At 43.0% G+C, this 18,423-nt stretch overlaps 1 protein-coding gene and 1 pseudogene across 1 annotated transcript; one reads left to right on the top strand and one right to left on the bottom strand.

Moving 5' to 3' along the window:
• Positions 1-5,824: 5,824 nt before the first annotated feature.
• Positions 5,825-7,379, bottom strand: LOC115258501 (uncharacterized; annotated as a pseudogene).
• A 3,708-nt stretch (positions 7,380-11,087) lies between these two features.
• LOC115258684 (trypsin-7-like) lies at positions 11,088-12,320 on the top strand. The gene is made up of 2 exons (XM_029859009.2): positions 11,088-11,313; positions 11,724-12,320. The coding sequence occupies exons 1-2, from the start codon at positions 11,096-11,098 to the stop codon at positions 12,262-12,264; spliced, it is 759 nt and encodes a 252-aa protein (XP_029714869.1). The 5' UTR covers positions 11,088-11,095; the 3' UTR covers positions 12,265-12,320.
• Positions 12,321-18,423: the final 6,103 nt, after the last annotated feature.

The following is an 18,423-nucleotide window of genomic DNA, read 5'->3' as shown; positions in this document are numbered from 1 at the left end:
TCATTATCTTATAACCATTGCAGCAGCTCATAGGGCAATAAGCTACCTTGAAAAAACATACGGAGACAACAGCAACATTTTTGTCCTCAAAAAAGCCAAACACCTAGTTAGAGAGAACGCCAACATCAGTTTCCCACCGATTGCACAAGTTTATCGTGTTGGAGGCCGCCATTGGAATCAATCCTGCCCAGCGATCGACTGGATAGTGAAACACAGCGCTCGAGCTGGAGACTCGGCTCCCAAAGTGTCTGCAGTACTCAACAACCTGCTAAACACTAAATACAGCCATCACGACAAAATTTTCACAGATGGATCTAAAGCCGGTGGAACTGTAGGAGTTGGAGTATATAGCAATAACTTTGGCATTGCACGAAGGGTTCCCGATGAATTCTCCGTATTTTCTTCTGAAGCAGCAGCTATTTGCCTCGCCATCAATCAGATTACCGTTCCTTCTGCTCCTACTATTATCCTCACGGACTCGGCAAGCGTTCTCTCAGCACTAGAAAACCCACGGCAGACACACTCCATACTTCAAGAAATTGAGGCTGAAATGCCTTCAAATACTACACTATGCTGGATACCCGGGCACTGCGGCATTAGGGGCTGTCCATAAACCACGTGGCCATGAGGGGGGGTTCGGCCATTGACCATTTTGTATGGACGAATAAAAAATTTTGTATGGACTAATGACCACGCGGGGGGGTTGAGAAGTCCCAAAAAAATGACCACGTGGTTTATGGACAGCCCCTTAGAGGTAATGAGGAAGCGGACCGTCTAGCAAACCGAGGAAAAAGCTCCAGAATGTGGAACCATAACATACCAGCAATCGACGCACGACAAACTATTCAGCAAAACGTGCTTCAGTCATGGCAGCAACAGTGGTTGACCAATCGCGATATTTTCCTTAGAAAAATCAAAACGGACATCGGAAAGTGGAACGACCGAAAATTGCGTAGGGAACAACAAATCTAGTCACGCCTTAGAGTCGGACACACAAGGATAACGCATCAACACTACTTTTCGAACAGCGATAGGCCAATATGTCCGGCATGCACAGTTCCGGTTACCGTAGAACATCTTCTAGTCAACTGTCCAAAGTTTGAAACAATTAGACTTAATATGCATTTACAAACCAGTATTGCAGATATTCTACAAAATTCGAATGTAACTGAATCAAAACTAATAGCATTTTTTAAAGCAACCAAATTATACTCTGAAATTTAACCGTTCGATATAAATGTTAGTAATAATAAGTTCATTAAACAGCGACATCAGAGAGGTGAACCAGCGTCTGGCTGAAAGCCTCTTTAATAAAGAAAAAAAAAGATAACGCCTACGAGTTATGCAATCAAGCGAACTGTGCCGCACATCTGCAGAATAAAAAAACACACAATTATATCACCTTACCCTGGCATCCACACACCAATGTGTGAACCCTCTGCCAACAAAATCCCACCAACACTCCGACATCCGCATGAATTTGTGCAGACGCAGAGGTATATTCGGTCTAATGTGTATACGAACGATTGCAATCATCACTTTCTTCCCCTTCCCCGCATTGACCTGCATCCTGACGTGGAAGGCGCCATGTCGCTTAAAATAGAAGATCACCAACGCTCACACACTGAAGATGCCTGCTAGTCCCCGGCAGATATCTCATTGGTTCTTTATGTGAATGTAGCTGGTCTGGCGATACTGGAGTACTATCTACGGGCGGTCAATCAAGCTCAAGCTCAAGCTCAGGCTCAACGACTTCGATCAGTCGTGAACAATTTCATCGTTTAAAATAGTGAAGATATGATGAAGCCACATCACAAATTTTCAAGAGCACAAATCTTATGCAAGACTACTCTTCTAAATACCGTGGTAGACCAGGAGGAAAAATTGCTGGTTGAAATATGTAAGTTAACTAGCCAAATTTAAGTTTCTATACCTTTGCTGGGTTTAAATATTTTTTTATGTCTTCATTTGTTTCTGTTGATTTCAATGAATACATGAAAATCACTGAAAACTTTAAACAAAACTTCATGACAGCAAAAACACATCACCATTTCGTACATTGCGCCAAAATTCTAGCCATATGTGCAACACATCCCTAGCACCACTTTCCAAAGGGAGGGTGATTGGCTGATTGCTATTGCTAGGAATGAATCGTTGAATTACGGCAGAGGCGGAGGGTGAGCTGTCCCCCCTTGTAGTGCATGGTGATGTCAGGAAATCATTTTGAATCTTTATGTGCGTTAAGCATTCGAGCTAGGCAGCACCACGTTCCGGAATGGAGTGGATGCCGCCATGTGCAGCAGCAGCCATCAGCTGCGAGCGAGGACATTCAATCGCCCTCTGTGGAATGTTGTACTACTGTATATAGGAATTCTGTACAGGCCATAAATCAAGGGTAGAGTGGAATACTTTCGAATCATGGGCCTACACCAGCGATGCTACTTCACCCCTCTCGGAACACATTTTCCTATTTCCCCAAGGGAACGGCAGTCAAACGAAATCGGGTCCTGTTTTATGGTTGTTTTCAAGAGTGTGGTAAAACTTTTCCACAACAAAATCGTCGGTGTTGCTCTATGCTCTCGATTCAGTCTGTCAGAAAGAGGAGGCCTCGACGAAGCGGTACCATCGATTGGCACAGAGAGGGCCATCAGGAACCGACTACCTGTTTACTGTTATGCAAATTCCATTCACCTCCCAGAGAACGAACGCCGAGGAGTAAAGATTGCGCTACATGGATTTGATTTCAACGGGATTGCCGGATCGGAATCGAAGGGCGGTCCTCGGTGACAGATTTACATGCCTCGGTGAAAACTATAAATTTAATTTTGTTGTAAACTATATCGTCGGTAAATGATGAAACTGGAGCGAAAGTTTCCATCGATGCATGGTAAGTGTTATGAATCCGAAATGGTGTTCATGAATATCATTCGTACTACAGTGACTCAATTTAGTACTTGTACATAAATTTCATATCTTTAGTCGATTATTTTGGTTTTCAATAGCCGCCTTCACAGTCTTCGATGATCTCTCTGAATAGAAAGGTGTGATATAATTGCCTGAGATTTGATCATACACCTAATTTGACTTTGACAGGTTAAAAACTCTCCATGGCGAAGAGCTGTCGCAAATACACTATTTAAGTTCCCCAAATATGGAAACACCATAAATTTGAGTTCTATGACGTTGAAATAACTGAAATCGTAACGAAAAAGTCACTGGTATACAATCAAGAAAATAACTTATTAACCCTTCAGGGTGCGCGCCGTTGTAAAACAATACAACACCACCGAAAAACCTCGCTCATCATACACAACGCGAGCGCGGTGCAGTTTAAGGGTCAGACAGGCGCGCGTCCTGAAAGGTTAAGGAGATTCACTAAACAGCGTAAGCCGCTTATTGAATAATATCCTCAGCGACGAATTCCCTAGAGGTAAAGTGTCTCTAAATAAAACAAAAAATATCCTGCGTTAACTTACCGATCACCAAGGCGATCCTTGATTCTTTAATCCACAATTTCATGAAACATCACTAACATTATTTGATAAATTTGATACATACATGAGGCCATAGTTGATTGCTGAGCTGAACTGAGAAGGATTGACACCCCGTGGATGCTACTCCAGTATCGCCAGACCAGCTACACTCACACAAGGAACCAATGAGATTATCTGACAGTGCTAGCAGGCATCTTCAGTGTGTGAGCGTTGGTGATCTTCTGTTTTCTAGGCGACAAGGGCGCCTGCCACGTCAGGTTGCAGGTCAATGTGGGGGAGGGGGGAGGAAATGATGATTGCAATCGTTCGTATCCAGAGCAGACCGAATATACCTCTGCGTCTGCACAACTTTATGCGGATGTCGTAGCCAAGGTCGGAGCGTTGGTGGGATATGGGTGGCAGAGGATTCATACATTGATGCGTGGATGCCAGGCGAGAGGTGATCGAACTGTGTGTTTTATTTATTCTGAAGATGAGCAGCACAGTTCGCTTGATTGCATAACTCGTAGGCGTTAACTGATAGGTGTCATTTCATTGCTGTGAAAGTTGGAAAGAAGGGAAACGGCTTTTTTCAACCCGTATCTGGTTCTAGAGATGGCTGTGAACATGTACATATCCTGAGTAGTATATATGTAGAGAGGAGGGAGAAAGTATAAAGAAAGATACAAGGTAGGAGGATAGGGACGGGCCATGAATTGAACCCAGGATCTTCTTCATACGCATAAGAATCGGAAGCCACTGGACCACCATGCTTGTATTTTATTTCTCGTTACCTAGTGATTACGAATACAGTGTACTCTGAACTCTATATATACTACTAACACACCCACGAAAGACTACAGAACGGTCCGGATCATGTTCGGGCCACCTATCCAGTAACTTACACAATAGAATTCAAAAACCTCTAGAAACGTACGTGAAGCAATAGAAATCCTCAATAAACATCCACCACCTACAATCAGATGCAACACTGGCAAAATTTCCATGGACCACGCTTTTAACGACCATTTTGGATGTTTATAGTCATGGTTTTCACAACCAGAGGCACGCGCATCGTTCTTCTTTGCGTTCGAAGTTTCACACTATCACCTTTTGTTGACGTTATTGAACAACGCAATGTGTTGTGTAACATATCCATCAGGTGATGGTAGAGTCATCCGGACAATTATTTTCACGAGAATTGTTCCAGGTGTTACGTCTGTTTGTCTGTGGTAAGAGCATTTTCCTGCATGCCACAAACCAAACTAAAAATTGGTATTTAATACCTCAACCTCATTCACCTTGATCTTCGGGACAAAATACATGGGATACGAACTACATAGGACACCGATTACAATACATGGATTTTTTTCTCTCCCCTTACACCGGTATTTCCCAAACTTTTGGGAGGTATCGAACCCTTGGAGCTTGGGAAAAATATTTCCTATCAATGTGTGACTAATTTGAAACGAAAAGTGTGTTGAAATTTATCTGAAACTCATGTTTTTGATTGAAAATTCCATGAAGAAATCTGCCTTCGAATTAAAACTAAAATTTTCAAGCCATAATCAGGTCATGAAACCATGTTTCTTTAATATTTAAGACGAAAACAAACAAATATTCACCATCGAAGTTTCTTTACATTTATTTTTTAGGGATGTCAGAATCCCTAGAAATTTCATTGGAAATTTGTGTACACGTGATTTTTTTTCCTAGGAAGGCCATAAGGTCCACATAGACATTAATAATTTTTAATAATTATGTCAGTTTCCATACACGTTACGACACAGATTTTTTTCGGTTATCCTAGAAACAAAAAAAAATCTTCAAATTTCAGAGAGTTCTCAGGTTTAGTTGACATTCTGGACCAGTCTTGTTAGAGATCACAGTCATTGACACTTTTTCGTCGACATTCGGCTGCCTTTGTCTCCGACATTGGCAACACACGCAATCAAACTACCGTACGAAACAAAAATGTCAAACGAATGCACTTGACCACGATTGCGCCTTCGGGAGATGGTTCGGCTTTTGATATTCCTTATTCTGTTCAACAAGCAAGAATAAACTAATATTAACTCAATTTTAACTGGCTTTCGCAGTCTAGGGGATCAAAACGGATAGTTTTGTTCTGCCCGACGTTTCGGCACTTTGTATTTGGCCTTTTTCAAGGGTGGACTAAAATAGAAATTACATTGGTATACAACATTGAACACTGAACATATAGCATAAAACATAATATTTGTTATAACATACACTCTCTACCGTTTTTCGTTTTTAGTTTTTGCTGTTTTGTGCATTTGGAGCTTCTTGTATGTCTAGAAGTTTCAAATCTGATTACATTAATTGTTCGGGACATGATAGGTACAACTTACAATTTTAAACATTTATACAATTATTGGTAGAAAATGGGGCACTAACTATTTCTAACGACTTGCACTACACTGTTCTCAGAGATGTTGTTTAACTGCTATTTTGAAGATGGCGTAATAGTTGGTAAAAAAGCTTTCTGTTTATGGTAACTGTCCTAACTGTTCGAAAGCTCGTGTGGTGGTATTTTGTGTATTGGTTTGTTGGTTTTCTCTGCGAGAGCTCGATGTTTTGACAGTATGCAGAATACCGGCGTACGCTATGTTGAGCCCGTCTACATCTGTACGGAAGTTGACCGTGTTAGGTGTGTTTTGTATGTGGCACATTTCTAACATGGGCAAAGCTGTTGATCTGAGAGTGCGATCGATAATCTTGGTTCTGTCCTGAGACGAGACTCGCGGAGACGGTCTTCTTTTTCTCCACTTTGTTATTTTTTTCTCCTTCCTATCTGTGTTGACATTATGTTTTGGGCTGGTGGTTCAAACACGTACGTGACCGCATCACCTCACATGGAGTGTGACTGAACCCCATTCACGCACAAAATCATGTTGAGGTGAAATTTTGCATCGCCAACAATCGCCAAGCAAAGTAATCATTTTAATATTTTGTTTTCAATTTATTTTTGACAGTACAGGAGAAGAAAATGCTGCTTGGAGTGAATTTTGGCTTCAGATTTTATCTCGGATAGCAATACTTTCCTCGTTTTAGGTAACGTAATCAAACGGGCTACAACTGACAGCTCAGTTGGGCTGCACTTGACGTTGCTTTTTTTCCTCTTCGCGAGTCTCGTCTCAGGTTCTGTCTAATGAGAAAGTGTGTTCGTTGTCGACCATGTGTTGTATGAGAGCTGTTTTCGCGTGTATGTTACCGTCTATTGGGATGTTAGCAAGTTTGTTTATATCAGACTTGTGTCCACTAATACGTTTTTTTAGATGGTTAGTTGTCATACCAATATAGGTCTTCTCGCAGCTATTGCATGGGATGCTGTAGATGACGTTATGTTGATCTTGGAGTAGTACTGGATCTTTTACCGGTTTTAGGAGGGATCTTACTGTTTTTATGTTGCGTGTTGCTATTTTTATCTGACCGTAGTCTCTTTGTAGGATTGTGGAGATGGTACGTGTGAGCGTTGGGATGTTCGGCATCGATCGGTATTGGACGTCGTTGTTGGACGTCGTTAGTTGATGAATGATTGGGTTCCTGTGAACTGCTGACTATCGGATTCTCGGTGGATGGTGCATTGATGGTGATGTGTTGCGGTGAGGCGGTGGATGTTGTTGGAGGCGATGGTGGTGGCGGCGGCGGTGGTGGTGGTTGGGATGGCTGGTTGCGGCTGATTGGTTGTGATGACTCTCGGCGGTTGGATGTATCAAGGGGATTGTTGATGGAGCTGCGATTGATGATCCTGTTGATTAGCGTTGAAGGATAATCGTTCTGTCTCAGGATTTGGAAGATTTGGTGTTTCTGCTGTTGTGCTGAGTTTTCGGTGGAGAGTTTCGTCACACGTTGGATGAAGTTTGAAACTACGTTTAGTTTCATGTTAATCGGATGAAAAGAGTGATAGTTGAGCAGGCGGCCGGACGAGATGGGTTTCGCGTACCATTTGGTTTTTAGAGAGTTATCTTCGCATCGGATGGTTACTGTGTCTAAGAAGAACCAAGACAGAACCAAGATTATCGATCGCACTCTCAGATCAACAGCTTTGCCCATGTTAGAAATGTGCCACATACAAAACACACCTAACACGGTCAACTTCCGTACAGATGTAGACGGGCTCAACATAGCGTACGCCGGTATTCTGCATACTGTCAAAACATCGAGCTCTCGCAGAGAAAACCAACAAACCAATACACAAAATACCACCACACGAGCTTTCGAACAGTTAGGACAGTTACCATAAACAGAAAGCTTTTTTACCAACTATTACGCCATCTTCAAAATAGCAGTTAAACAACATCTCTGAGAACAGTGTAGTGCAAGTCGTTAGAAATAGTTAGTGCCCCATTTTCTACCAATAATTGTATAAATGTTTAAAATTGTAAGTTGTACCTATCATGTCCCGAACAATTAATGTAATCAGATTTGAAACTTCTAGACATACAAGAAGCTCCAAATGCACAAAACAGCAAAAACTAAAAACGAAAAACGGTAGACAGTGTATGTTATAACAAATATTATGTTTTATGCTATATGTTCAGTGTTCAATGTTGTATACCAATGTAATTTCTATTTTAGTCCACCCTTGAAAAAGGCCAAATACAAAGTGCCGAAACGTCGGGCAGAACAAAACTATCCGTTTTGATCCCCTAGACTGCGAAAGCCAGTTAAAATTGAGAAATCATCCAGTCGAATAATTACGCAAACTAATATTAACATTAATAATCGGAATTGGCTGAAATCCATGCGAAACGCTAGAATTAGACAAATGCCAACGTGTCAGACGACATTGATTTGACCCTTGTTTATATTTATTGATTTTCGTCCTACCGATCGTGTTGTGTGTAAGAGGTAACGGTAGCGCATCAATGTAACAAAGCAAGCTGACACTCGTCTGCGGCACCAAAATGAAGGTAATGAAAAGTGTCGAATGTTTACAAGACTGTTCTGGACTTTATTTTAATTTTGTTGATATTGTCAACCAATATAGAAATTCTCTCATTTGTTTTCTGTTTCTGTAAAATATTCGGCTGTTCCTCGCGACCTTCTTCTTCTTCTGTATGGCTCTACGTTCCCACTGGAACTTGGCCCGTTTCTCTCCAACTTAGTGTTCCTTGAGCACTTCCACAGTTATTAATTGGAGGGCTTTCTTTGCCAGCCATTGTATGAATAAGTGAGGCAAGCACAATGATACACTATGCCCAGGGAGTCGAGAAAATTTTCCCGACCGGGACGGGAATCGAACCCGCCGTCTTCGGATTGGCGATCCATAGCCTTAACCACTAAGCTAACTGGAGACCCCTCGCGACCAGAGATGCCAGATTATTTTATCAAAAATCTGTATCAATACAGATTTTTCTGTATCGCCCTATTTGAGGGTATAGCAGACACCGAGAGTTCTAGATTTCAATAAAAAAAACTACAACTTTTGACGGTTTTCAATATTTACTGGTATTATTATTTTTTTTAACTTGTGTGGAAATGTACCAATTTTCATAAATTCTTTGAAGTTTCAGCAGCAATTTATTAAGTTTAAAATTAATATAAAAATTATTCTTTCTGGAGGATTCTGTATCACATTTAAAAAATCTGTATTTTTCTGTACTTTGTATCTTGCCTGTACAGAAGGTAAAACATCTGTATAATTCAGAATAATCTGTATATCTGGCATCTCTGCTCGAGACCCCCTGAATGAAGATCGGTGACCCCCTGGGGGGTCACGACCCACAGTTTGGGGAACCATGACCTAAAGTTAAGTATGGTAAGCACAAAACCATATTTTATGCTTGATTGTGTTTATGCCGAACTTTTTAATGTCCAATAGTGCATATCTGGTTAATTTTTTCTTAAATTTTTTTTTGTGTATTTTATCTGGCTAAGATGCTCTATCCTCAACAAATATATTGAAATAAAGACCGGTCCAGAAAGTATGGACGCAGTAAGAAAATATTGGCATTTCATAACTATTGATGACTAGTTTTTTTTTGAAAGCTACATCCTGTTGGTCAACCTATTTTCTCAGCATTTGTATGATGGTTTTTGCGGTTCCAACAGTGTACACCAAAACCTCCATTTAGGTAACGAGTCGGGACTGCCTAAATAGAATTTTTACCTAAATGGATTCATTACCTAAATGGATTCAGTTCATTACCTAAATGGAGTACAAGGTTGCAAAGATGTTTAAGAAGGGAGATTTACTAGGAGATTTAAAGGATGTCATGTTTGGGTCATGTGGAGGGAGTTTCAGATGGCTTTCAATAAGTTTCAGTGGGGAATGGGTTTCAGGAGGGGAGGGGTTTCAGGGGCGTTTTCAGGGGATTTCGAGGGGCTTAGATCAGAATTGTCATTCAAATGACTAGTTGTGCACGAAACACGAAAAACCCTGCAAAATTCCGTCAGACTGAAAAATTATTGAATGTCGGGTCAAAGTCGGGTAAATTTTTATCGTATGTTGGGCCATTGTTGGACCAACATCGAACATCTATTGGGTCTATGTTGGGTTTGGTGGCCAAAATAAAAACAGGTGAATGATAGGTTGATGTCGGGTTTGACGTCATCAATGCTGGAGCTGATATCAATTGTATGATGGAAGGATGGTTGCTTCTCTCTATTTCAGCTGGGAATGACGCTGGATACTGACAGTTTTCAACACTGCATAAAGGGGGGGGGGGGGGTGGTTAGGGGGCATATCTCAACATTACATTCCCCTCCCCTCCCCCCATATCCCCTTAACACCACTTACTACTTCTGTCCCGTAAACGAACCTTATACTTAATCTTAAGTTCTCCAACTGATCTGAACACAATCAAATTCCATTTAGGTAACGTTACCTAAATGGAGGGACCTAAATAGATTTTACCTAAATGGATCCTACCTAAATGGAGGTTTGAGTGTATTTCAAAATACATGAACTTTCAACGGAACATCATTGAAAAAATGTGCACAAACGATGTACAGAGTTTGAAAGGTCACTTAGAAAAAGAACAAAATATGGTGGGAATAAGTTAGAAAATTGTGCAACCAGCAATTAGCAACCACGGTGGGAATAACACGTTAAAGCATAGGCGAAAATTGGGTAAAAAATACAGATCCTGCTATCCCTCGTTTGGATAAACAAATAATGAAGGTGTTTGAGCACAACAAAAAACCTTCTAACTAACACACACCAAAAAAGTTACCATTTTGAATTCCAATGTTCATCGTGGCAAAGAAAGTTTGTATTTTCGATCATATAGTAAGCAGAAACAGACAAAACGGAGCCCGAAACAAGAACCATCGATCAGGCCCAGACAACTGAAGACTAGGTGCGTCCATACTTTCTGGGGCAGTCTTTAAGTATGAACGATGATAGTCTACCGCGATCAAGAGTAAGAATTCTAGCTATCAGGTTATTACAAGCTAAACCCAGCAATTCATTATCACTCACCATTATCATCCAGCTATCTTATCATCCGGTAGGTTATCCGCCAAATCAACCTCGCCATCAAGCTATTCTTCCGATATCCTGCTCCTTGAGAGTTGCAGCGACCGATAAGACACAAACTGCTTCCCATTATGATAATAATGGTTGCATTCAGTTTCACACTTAAACAGTTACAATGAAGACGTTTTCCGTTCTTCTTCTCGTGTCTTTCACGATCCAGTTCTGTATCACTTTCGGGTCTGTTCTCAAGACTCATGACAAGATCGTTGGAGGAGAAATCGTGAATATTGAACAATTTCCTTATCAGGTGGCAGTGCTTGATGTGGATAACCAAATTTGTGGTGGCTCAATAATCAGCGATAGATGGATCCTAACGGCAGCCCATTGCACCGAGTAAGTTTTCTATGTTACTAAGATGTGGATTGAAGACTGTTATCACGCTGAAAAAAAGCAATCAGTTCTTATTATCATCAGTTTTGTCAACAAGATGGAAATTATAAATAAATATTTTATTGATATATTGAAAAATACCGCTTCGACAGAGAATGCGTCTATAACAGTCCTACGAAAACAGAACAAATAATAAAAAAAAATCAAGCAATTGACTAAATATTATATTATGTAAAAATCATAACAAGTCTTGTCTTTCTTCGTTAAATTAAATATGATTAAATAAATTCATAGAACGATTGTTTGCATGATATTTCAATGGTTATGAAATTACCCAGTAACGATATCGATGAAATAAACTGTATGCTTGAAAACAGATTATGATATTATTATAAACATTTAAATACTTGCAGTGACACCATCCCCCGCTATCTAACCGTTCGAGTGGGTTCATCATTCCACCAGCACGGTGGAGTGGTTCATCAAGTGGATTCAGTCGTTCAACATCCCGATCATGTTCCGTACAGTTGGTTGACCGACTTTGCCCTGCTGCAGCTGACGACTGCGTTAGATTTTCGACTTGCGACCGTACAACCCATTCCGTTGGCATCGTCCGACTCGGATTTGGATTTCGACTTTGATTGTGTGATTTCCGGATGGGGCAAAACTCTGAACGATTCGCAGAGCACCGATCAGCTGCGAGCGGCACAGGTTCGATTGGTTCCCCAAGAGCAGTGTAACGGGTACTACGATGGAAAGGTGGACGAGGAGACGATGGTGTGCGCTGGGGAAGCCGGTCGGGACTCGTGCCAAGGCGATTCCGGAGGGCCCCTAATTGGCCGGGGGAAACAGGTTGGCATTGTTTCTTGGGGGAAAGGATGCGGTGACTATCCGGGGGTTTATGCTAATGTTGTATTTGCAAGAGGTTGGATCAGGAGCGTTACCGGATATTGAATCGAATAATAAAGGAAACAATATCGTTTAGGAATAAATTTTCTCTGTCGAACTGATACAGTGACTTTGATTTATATTTTAACTGTCCGATCTAGTACGAGTCTTCGAGTTACATGTATTCATCTTCCGGTTGTTTGCATTATTTTGTTTCAAATGTTAACAATCATCGTGGTTATTCGGCAATCATGTTTGTCAAATTCCATAATGTTGAATTCGTTCAAGTGACAGCTGAAAATAGTGCTTTTATATAATTTTTCACTATTTTTTGCCTTTTTTGTACACCAAAGTGAACTGAAAGGCTATATGTTCACTCAATTTTTGATAGAAGGGTCGGATGGTTAAGTCACAGGACACTGCATTGTTTTGATTTTGTATGGGATTCTGACGCTTCTTTGCCTTGTTGTTTAACCCTAAAAGGGATACCTGGGGTCCATTGGACCCCAGGCGCCTTTCAGAGCTCGTCTTTGATGGAACACACTCAGCGAGGTGATGAAACTGAGGCCATGAAGGTATCCCTTTTAGGGTTAAACAATTGTAATGTGTATACCAAATGGGAAGAAACCTCTGTGAATTTTTATAACACTTACACAATCATAATCCATCCAAAGATACTCTTTATACCTTTATAATTGAATATACCATTTTAGTCTCTATACAGCATCCCGTGCGTTCAGACCGGTTGGCTATCCGAAGAGCCCGTGACCCCTATCTCTATCGTTTTATTACATCCTGTAGACAGGATAGAGATCTTGGGTAACAACGTACTAGCGCGTTAGTCGGTGGTAATCGCGATTAAATATTCCGTGTGGGAATATCGCGGAGTGAGTTGTGCAAATTGTGAGCGGCACGGGATCAAGACCGCTGAAAAGCTAGTGTTTGAACATAATCGAACTGTTACCTAGCATGGTGCAGTGCTTCGGTGAAGTAAAACAGCTGCAATATTAGTGGTACTAGAAGTACCCAGTAACCTCGTGAAAACCGCGTGGTTAAGCCATTACCACGGATAAGTGCTCGTGAGTGTGCTATTGAATGCCTATTATCTACGGAGAATAATAGACTGAAAGCTCCGTTTTCGTCGCGTCCGTTTCGTTGAGCGTTCTTTCGTCGGGGAACGACTCTGGCATCGTCGCGCCGTAGAAAGTTTCAACCGTATCATATCGTGATATCACATCACACGAGAACAGACAGTGAGAAATTGTGAGAACAGCTAACGGGATGAGCTCAACGACGAGCTGACCAGCAGAGTGAGAGTGATGTGATGAGTGAGACTGAAAGTGATCTATCATTTGAAGAAGCTTCAGGTCGCCTGAGTGTCGTTGGCGACACAGACCCGAGAGATTCGGAGAAGATCAGAATCCCGGGAGCAAACGATTTACCGCCAAACGTAGCCGATCGAAGAAAGAAGCAATCTGTAAAGTTGAAGATGGAAGAGCAATATAGAGCCGAGATAGAAGCTCTCAAAGAGGAGCTTGCTCAGATTAAATTGTCGACTCCAACTGCGTCGCAGGCCGTAGCCAGCTCAAGCAGTATGGGGAACCTCACACGAATGCCTGATTTTCGCGAGTTGGAGGAGTATGTGTCGACGTTTGATCCGAAAGTTCCCTCATGTCTAGCTGCGGACATATGGGTGAAGTCTATAGATGATACTGGGGATGTGTATCAGTGGTCAAGTGCGGTTCGACTTCATTGTGCTCGGTTAAATCTCGGTGGCTGTGCAAAGTTGTGGTTGGATAGCTGTCCAAGTGCGATGCGAGATTGGACAACCTTTAAGATTGAGATCGTGAAAGGCTTTCCATCTAAAAAGAACCCAATATACTACCACAACTTGCTTTCGTCTCGTAAGTGGAAGACTGGAGAAACTGTGGAAGAATACGTCTATGAAATGATGGCATTGGGACGGAAAGGTGGATTTGACGAAGAAACCACGGTGACGTACATTACAAGTGGTCTCCGGCAATATGTGAAGCGGTCAGGGATGGCTCTCAGCAAAGTGTCTACGGTTGAACAGTTGCTTGAGGAGTTGCGATGGATTGACACTGTTGATGCGGTGGCAGTTACCAAAGTAGCAGATACGACGCCAACTGTCTACAGTGCTCAGCGAAAAAGTGAATCGTCAGCAGAAGTGTGCTTTCAGTGTCACCAAGCGGGACATATCGCGCGCCGTTGTCCAAGAGTGATGTGCCATCTGTGCAAAAGGGATGGGCATATGAGAAATTAATGTCCTAACGTTGGTCCTAAACGTGATGTGAAAGCTTCCACACCCCGACCGATTCGGGTTGTAGACCAGAAAAGTGCTTTCGTAAAAAATGTGTTAGTGGGCGGAGTATCGATGAGAGCGCTAGTGGATACGGGTGGCAAGGTTTCTACGATACAAGAAAAGTTTGCGAAGAACGTAGGTGAGGTAAAACCCAGCCAAAAAGTGTTCCGTGGATTCGGGAAAAGGGAAATCAACGTGACCTCGAAAGTTTGCGCTGAGTTACAGGTTGATGGGGTGTCCTTACCGGTGGAGCTGCAGGTCGTGCCAACCTGGGTCCAAGACACGGCGGTGATTTTGGGCGAAGATATCATCGACAGTGATGGATTGGTGATGGTGAAACGCAAGGGGGATGTGAAGTTCGAATGGGAAGCGCCACAAAAACAACAACGACCCCCTCGTGAGCCTCGGCAACGAGATAGCAGTGTAGAATCGGCGATTGCGCATATGTATGCGATAGACATTGACTCGAAAGTGGAAGCGATAACCGAGGATCAGATCAACAGTGATGGATCGGATGAGTGCAATTCGCGGTTGTGTGAGTTGATAACGAACTACAGAGATTGTTTTGCGGTGAACATGAGAGAGATGGGTCGTGCTACATCGGCCGAGATGAAAATTAGTTTGATGAGTGCTGAGCCTGTGTTCGTAAAACCCCGAAAACTGGAATACGCCCGAGAGAGTGTTTTTACTGAGTTAGTACACGAACTGTTGGAAGCTGGTATTATTGCCGAAACTGAGTCGCCCTATAATAGCCAAGTGGTGTTGGTACCGAAAAAGAACAACGAGTTCCGGATGGCTATTGACTATCGGTTACTCAACTCCGGAACAATAAAGGACAAGTTCCCAATGCCCGATATTGAGTCGTGTCTCCAGAAGTTGGCAGGAGCAGATATGTTCATTACCGTAGATTTGTACAGTGGATATTACCAAATACCACTGGAACCCGAGAGTCAGAACTATACCGCGTTTTCAACAGTAGACGGTCACTATCGGTTCCTACGAATGCCGTTCGGCTTGGCGAATGGGTGCGCGGTGTTCCAGAGAGCGATGAACAAAATAGTGGAAAAGCTGAGAAAGCAGAAGGTTATTATCGTGGCTTACATCGATGACCTGATCCTGTGGGGGGAAAGTGAAGAAGAGCTGCTATTCAAATTTGAGAGATTGCTAGTGGCTTTGCGTGAAGAAGGTTTCACCATAAACCTGAAGAAAAGCTACTTTTTTATGCGCCGGGTTGAGGTTTTGGGATTTGAAGTCAGTGCTGAAGGTGTGCGTCCAGGTGAAAGAAAAATAAAAGCTGTAGCAGATTTCCCAGTTCCTGAAACCGTCCACACAGTACAGCAGTTCCTGGGTTTATCAGGATTCTTCAGGAGATTCGTGCAGGACTACAGTATCATAGCGGAACCGCTGTTCCGCTTGCTGCGGAAAGAAGCCGAGTTTGTGTGGGAGGTTGAACAACAGCGAGCATTCGAGAAGCTCAAGCAACTTTTAGTGCGAAGACCTGTGCTTGTGCTCTACGACCCGAATGCAGAAGTTGAACTACATACCGATGCGTCAAGTATGGGTGTTGCTGGAATTTTATTACAGAAAGTGGACGAGGTGTGGAAACCAGTGAGCTATTTTAGCAAGAAGAATTCGAAAACCGAAGTGAACTATCACAGTTATGAGCTGGAAATGTTAGCGGTGGTGGCGAGCGTTGATCGGTTCCGGCAATATCTCGTCGGGCGATTTTTCGTGATTCGTACAGACTGTTCGGCAGTGCGGGATGCCTACGCGAAGAAGGAGATGAACAAGAGAGTGGCCCGGTACTTTTTGAAGCTTTTAGAGTACGATTTCCGTATTGAGCATCGCGAAGGCTCAAAAATGCTCCATGTCGATGCTCTGAGTAGATCGCCAGCTGAAGAACCCAGAGAGACTGAGAGTGTAGCGGACTGTATTATGGTGTTGGAGTTGTCGAATTCGGACTTTATTGTTAGTATGCAGCGGCAAGATCACCGACTGTTGGAAGTGATTGATATACTGACTCGTGATCCAAGGTGTGACGAAGATCGTCAGGTGCAGCAGAACTACGTCGTGGAAAATCATCGTTTGTATCGGAAGATTGGCGATAGGAAATGCTGGGTGGTTCCGAACAATGTGCGTTGGCGTATAGTGAGAAGTTACCATGACGAGAAAGGCCATTTTGGTGAGCAAAAAGTGCTGGCCATGATGCAGGAGTTGTTTTGGTTCCCCAAAATGAGAAAATACATTCGTGCGTACATCGCGGCGTGCCCAAAGTGCGCGTTTTTCAAATCAAAGCAGGGCCGGCCGGAAGGATTTCTCAACCCTATACCGAAAACTCCTGTGCCGTTTCACACAGTGCACATGGACCATTTAGGGCCGTTTCCTCGATCGGCAAAAGGGAACGAACATCTGTTGGTGCTGATTTGTGGCTTTATGAAGTTTCTGTTAATGAAAGCGGTGAAATCGACCAATGCGCAGCCTGTAGTGACAATGCTGGAAGAACTTTCGTGTGTGTTTGGGTTACCGTCTCGCATCGTGACTGATCGGGGTACCGCGTTTACTTCGAATGCCCTGCGGAAGTATTGTGACGACTACGGAATAGACCACGTCCTGGTAGCGGTAGGAACTCCGAGAGGAAACGGTCAGGTGGAGCGGAGCAACCGTACCATTCTAACTGCCATTCGAACCATGGTGGATTCCGGAGATCGTAAATGGGATGAGCAAGTGAGAGCAGTGCAGAGTGCCATTAACACGGCGCCAAACGCGACGACGGGAATCTCGCCAACGTCGTTGGTGTTGTCGTATCGGCCGAAGGATATGGTACAAAACGAAATTGTGTCTGTGATAGCAGTGGAAGGCGAACATCCTCAAGCGACAACCGATGAGCTGCGTGAACGAGTCCAGCACGCTACGCAAGTGAGTCAAGCCCGACAGAAAAAGTACTTCGACGATCATCGACGTGAAGCAGAACGATACCAGGTAAATGACTTAGTGTTGGTTGCGAAGGACCAGTATGTTCCTGGAGGAAGCCGCAAGCTGGAAGCTCGATTCAAGGGTTCATTAATCGTGACGGAGGTTTTGGATAACGATCGATACCGGGTGGCCACTGTTCCTGGCTTCGAAGCTCCGAGAAGGTTCACCACTGTGTATTCCGCCGACCGGATGAAGCGATGGTGTGCGATTGCCGATTTGGAGGACACAATTGGCAGCAGTGATGAAGACAATTGAGTTGAATTTGTTATCAATAATTTGTAAGGGGTACGATGGGGGCATCTGTGAATTCTGGGTGTCCGAATGTAATGTGTATACCAAATGGGAAGAACCCTCTGTGAATTTTTATAACACTTACACAATCATAATCCATCCAAAGATACTCTTTATACCTTTATAATTGAATATACCATTTTAGTCTCTATACAGCATCCCGTGCGTTCAGACCGGTTGGCTATCCGAAGAGCCCGTGACCCCTATCTCTATCGTTTTATTACACAATTTATTTAAGAGTGAAAGAGAAGGGGAGAATTACATGCAGTGCCTCATACCAGTCAACTCAGTTCGACGAATTGAGATGATGTCTGTGTGTATTTTTTTTTTCCTTCTTTACCATAGGGGGATAATCTGCTCAACAGACACCCTAACAGGAAGGTTAGGGTAGTGTGGGGCTGAGGCCGTCTTCTACAACAAAAGTAAAAGCCAGGACTGCTCTCTCCTCGTACCCACTAAACCATTCCTATGGTCGCCAAACCCTACGTCTCTCCGGAACCACCAAGAAGGTATTGCTTCAGAGAGGGGCTGGTGCACATCGCACTCTCAAGGTTGGCTGCGTAGCCTGCAGCAACGAACATCGATGACTCGCTCTGGAGTAACATGCTTGCGCTTAGCCAGTTTCCCGAGTGGTCCTC

Source organism: Aedes albopictus, chromosome 2, assembly GCF_035046485.1.
Source record: "Aedes albopictus strain Foshan chromosome 2, AalbF5, whole genome shotgun sequence".
Lineage (NCBI taxonomy): Eukaryota > Metazoa > Arthropoda > Insecta > Diptera > Culicidae > Aedes > Aedes albopictus.
Note: the sequence above shows the minus strand (reverse complement) of the source record. Positions and strands in the feature narration are given on the sequence as shown.

Excerpts from the sequence above, each read along its gene's own strand:
- LOC115258684 (XM_029859009.2), top strand. The coding sequence starts at position 11,096 with ATGAAGACGTTTTCCGTTCTTCTTCTCGTGTCTTTCACGATCCAGTTC. Across the intron at positions 11,314-11,723 it reads ACGGCAGCCCATTGCACCGA|TGACACCATCCCCCGCTATC; the intron begins GTAAGTTTTCTA and ends AAATACTTGCAG.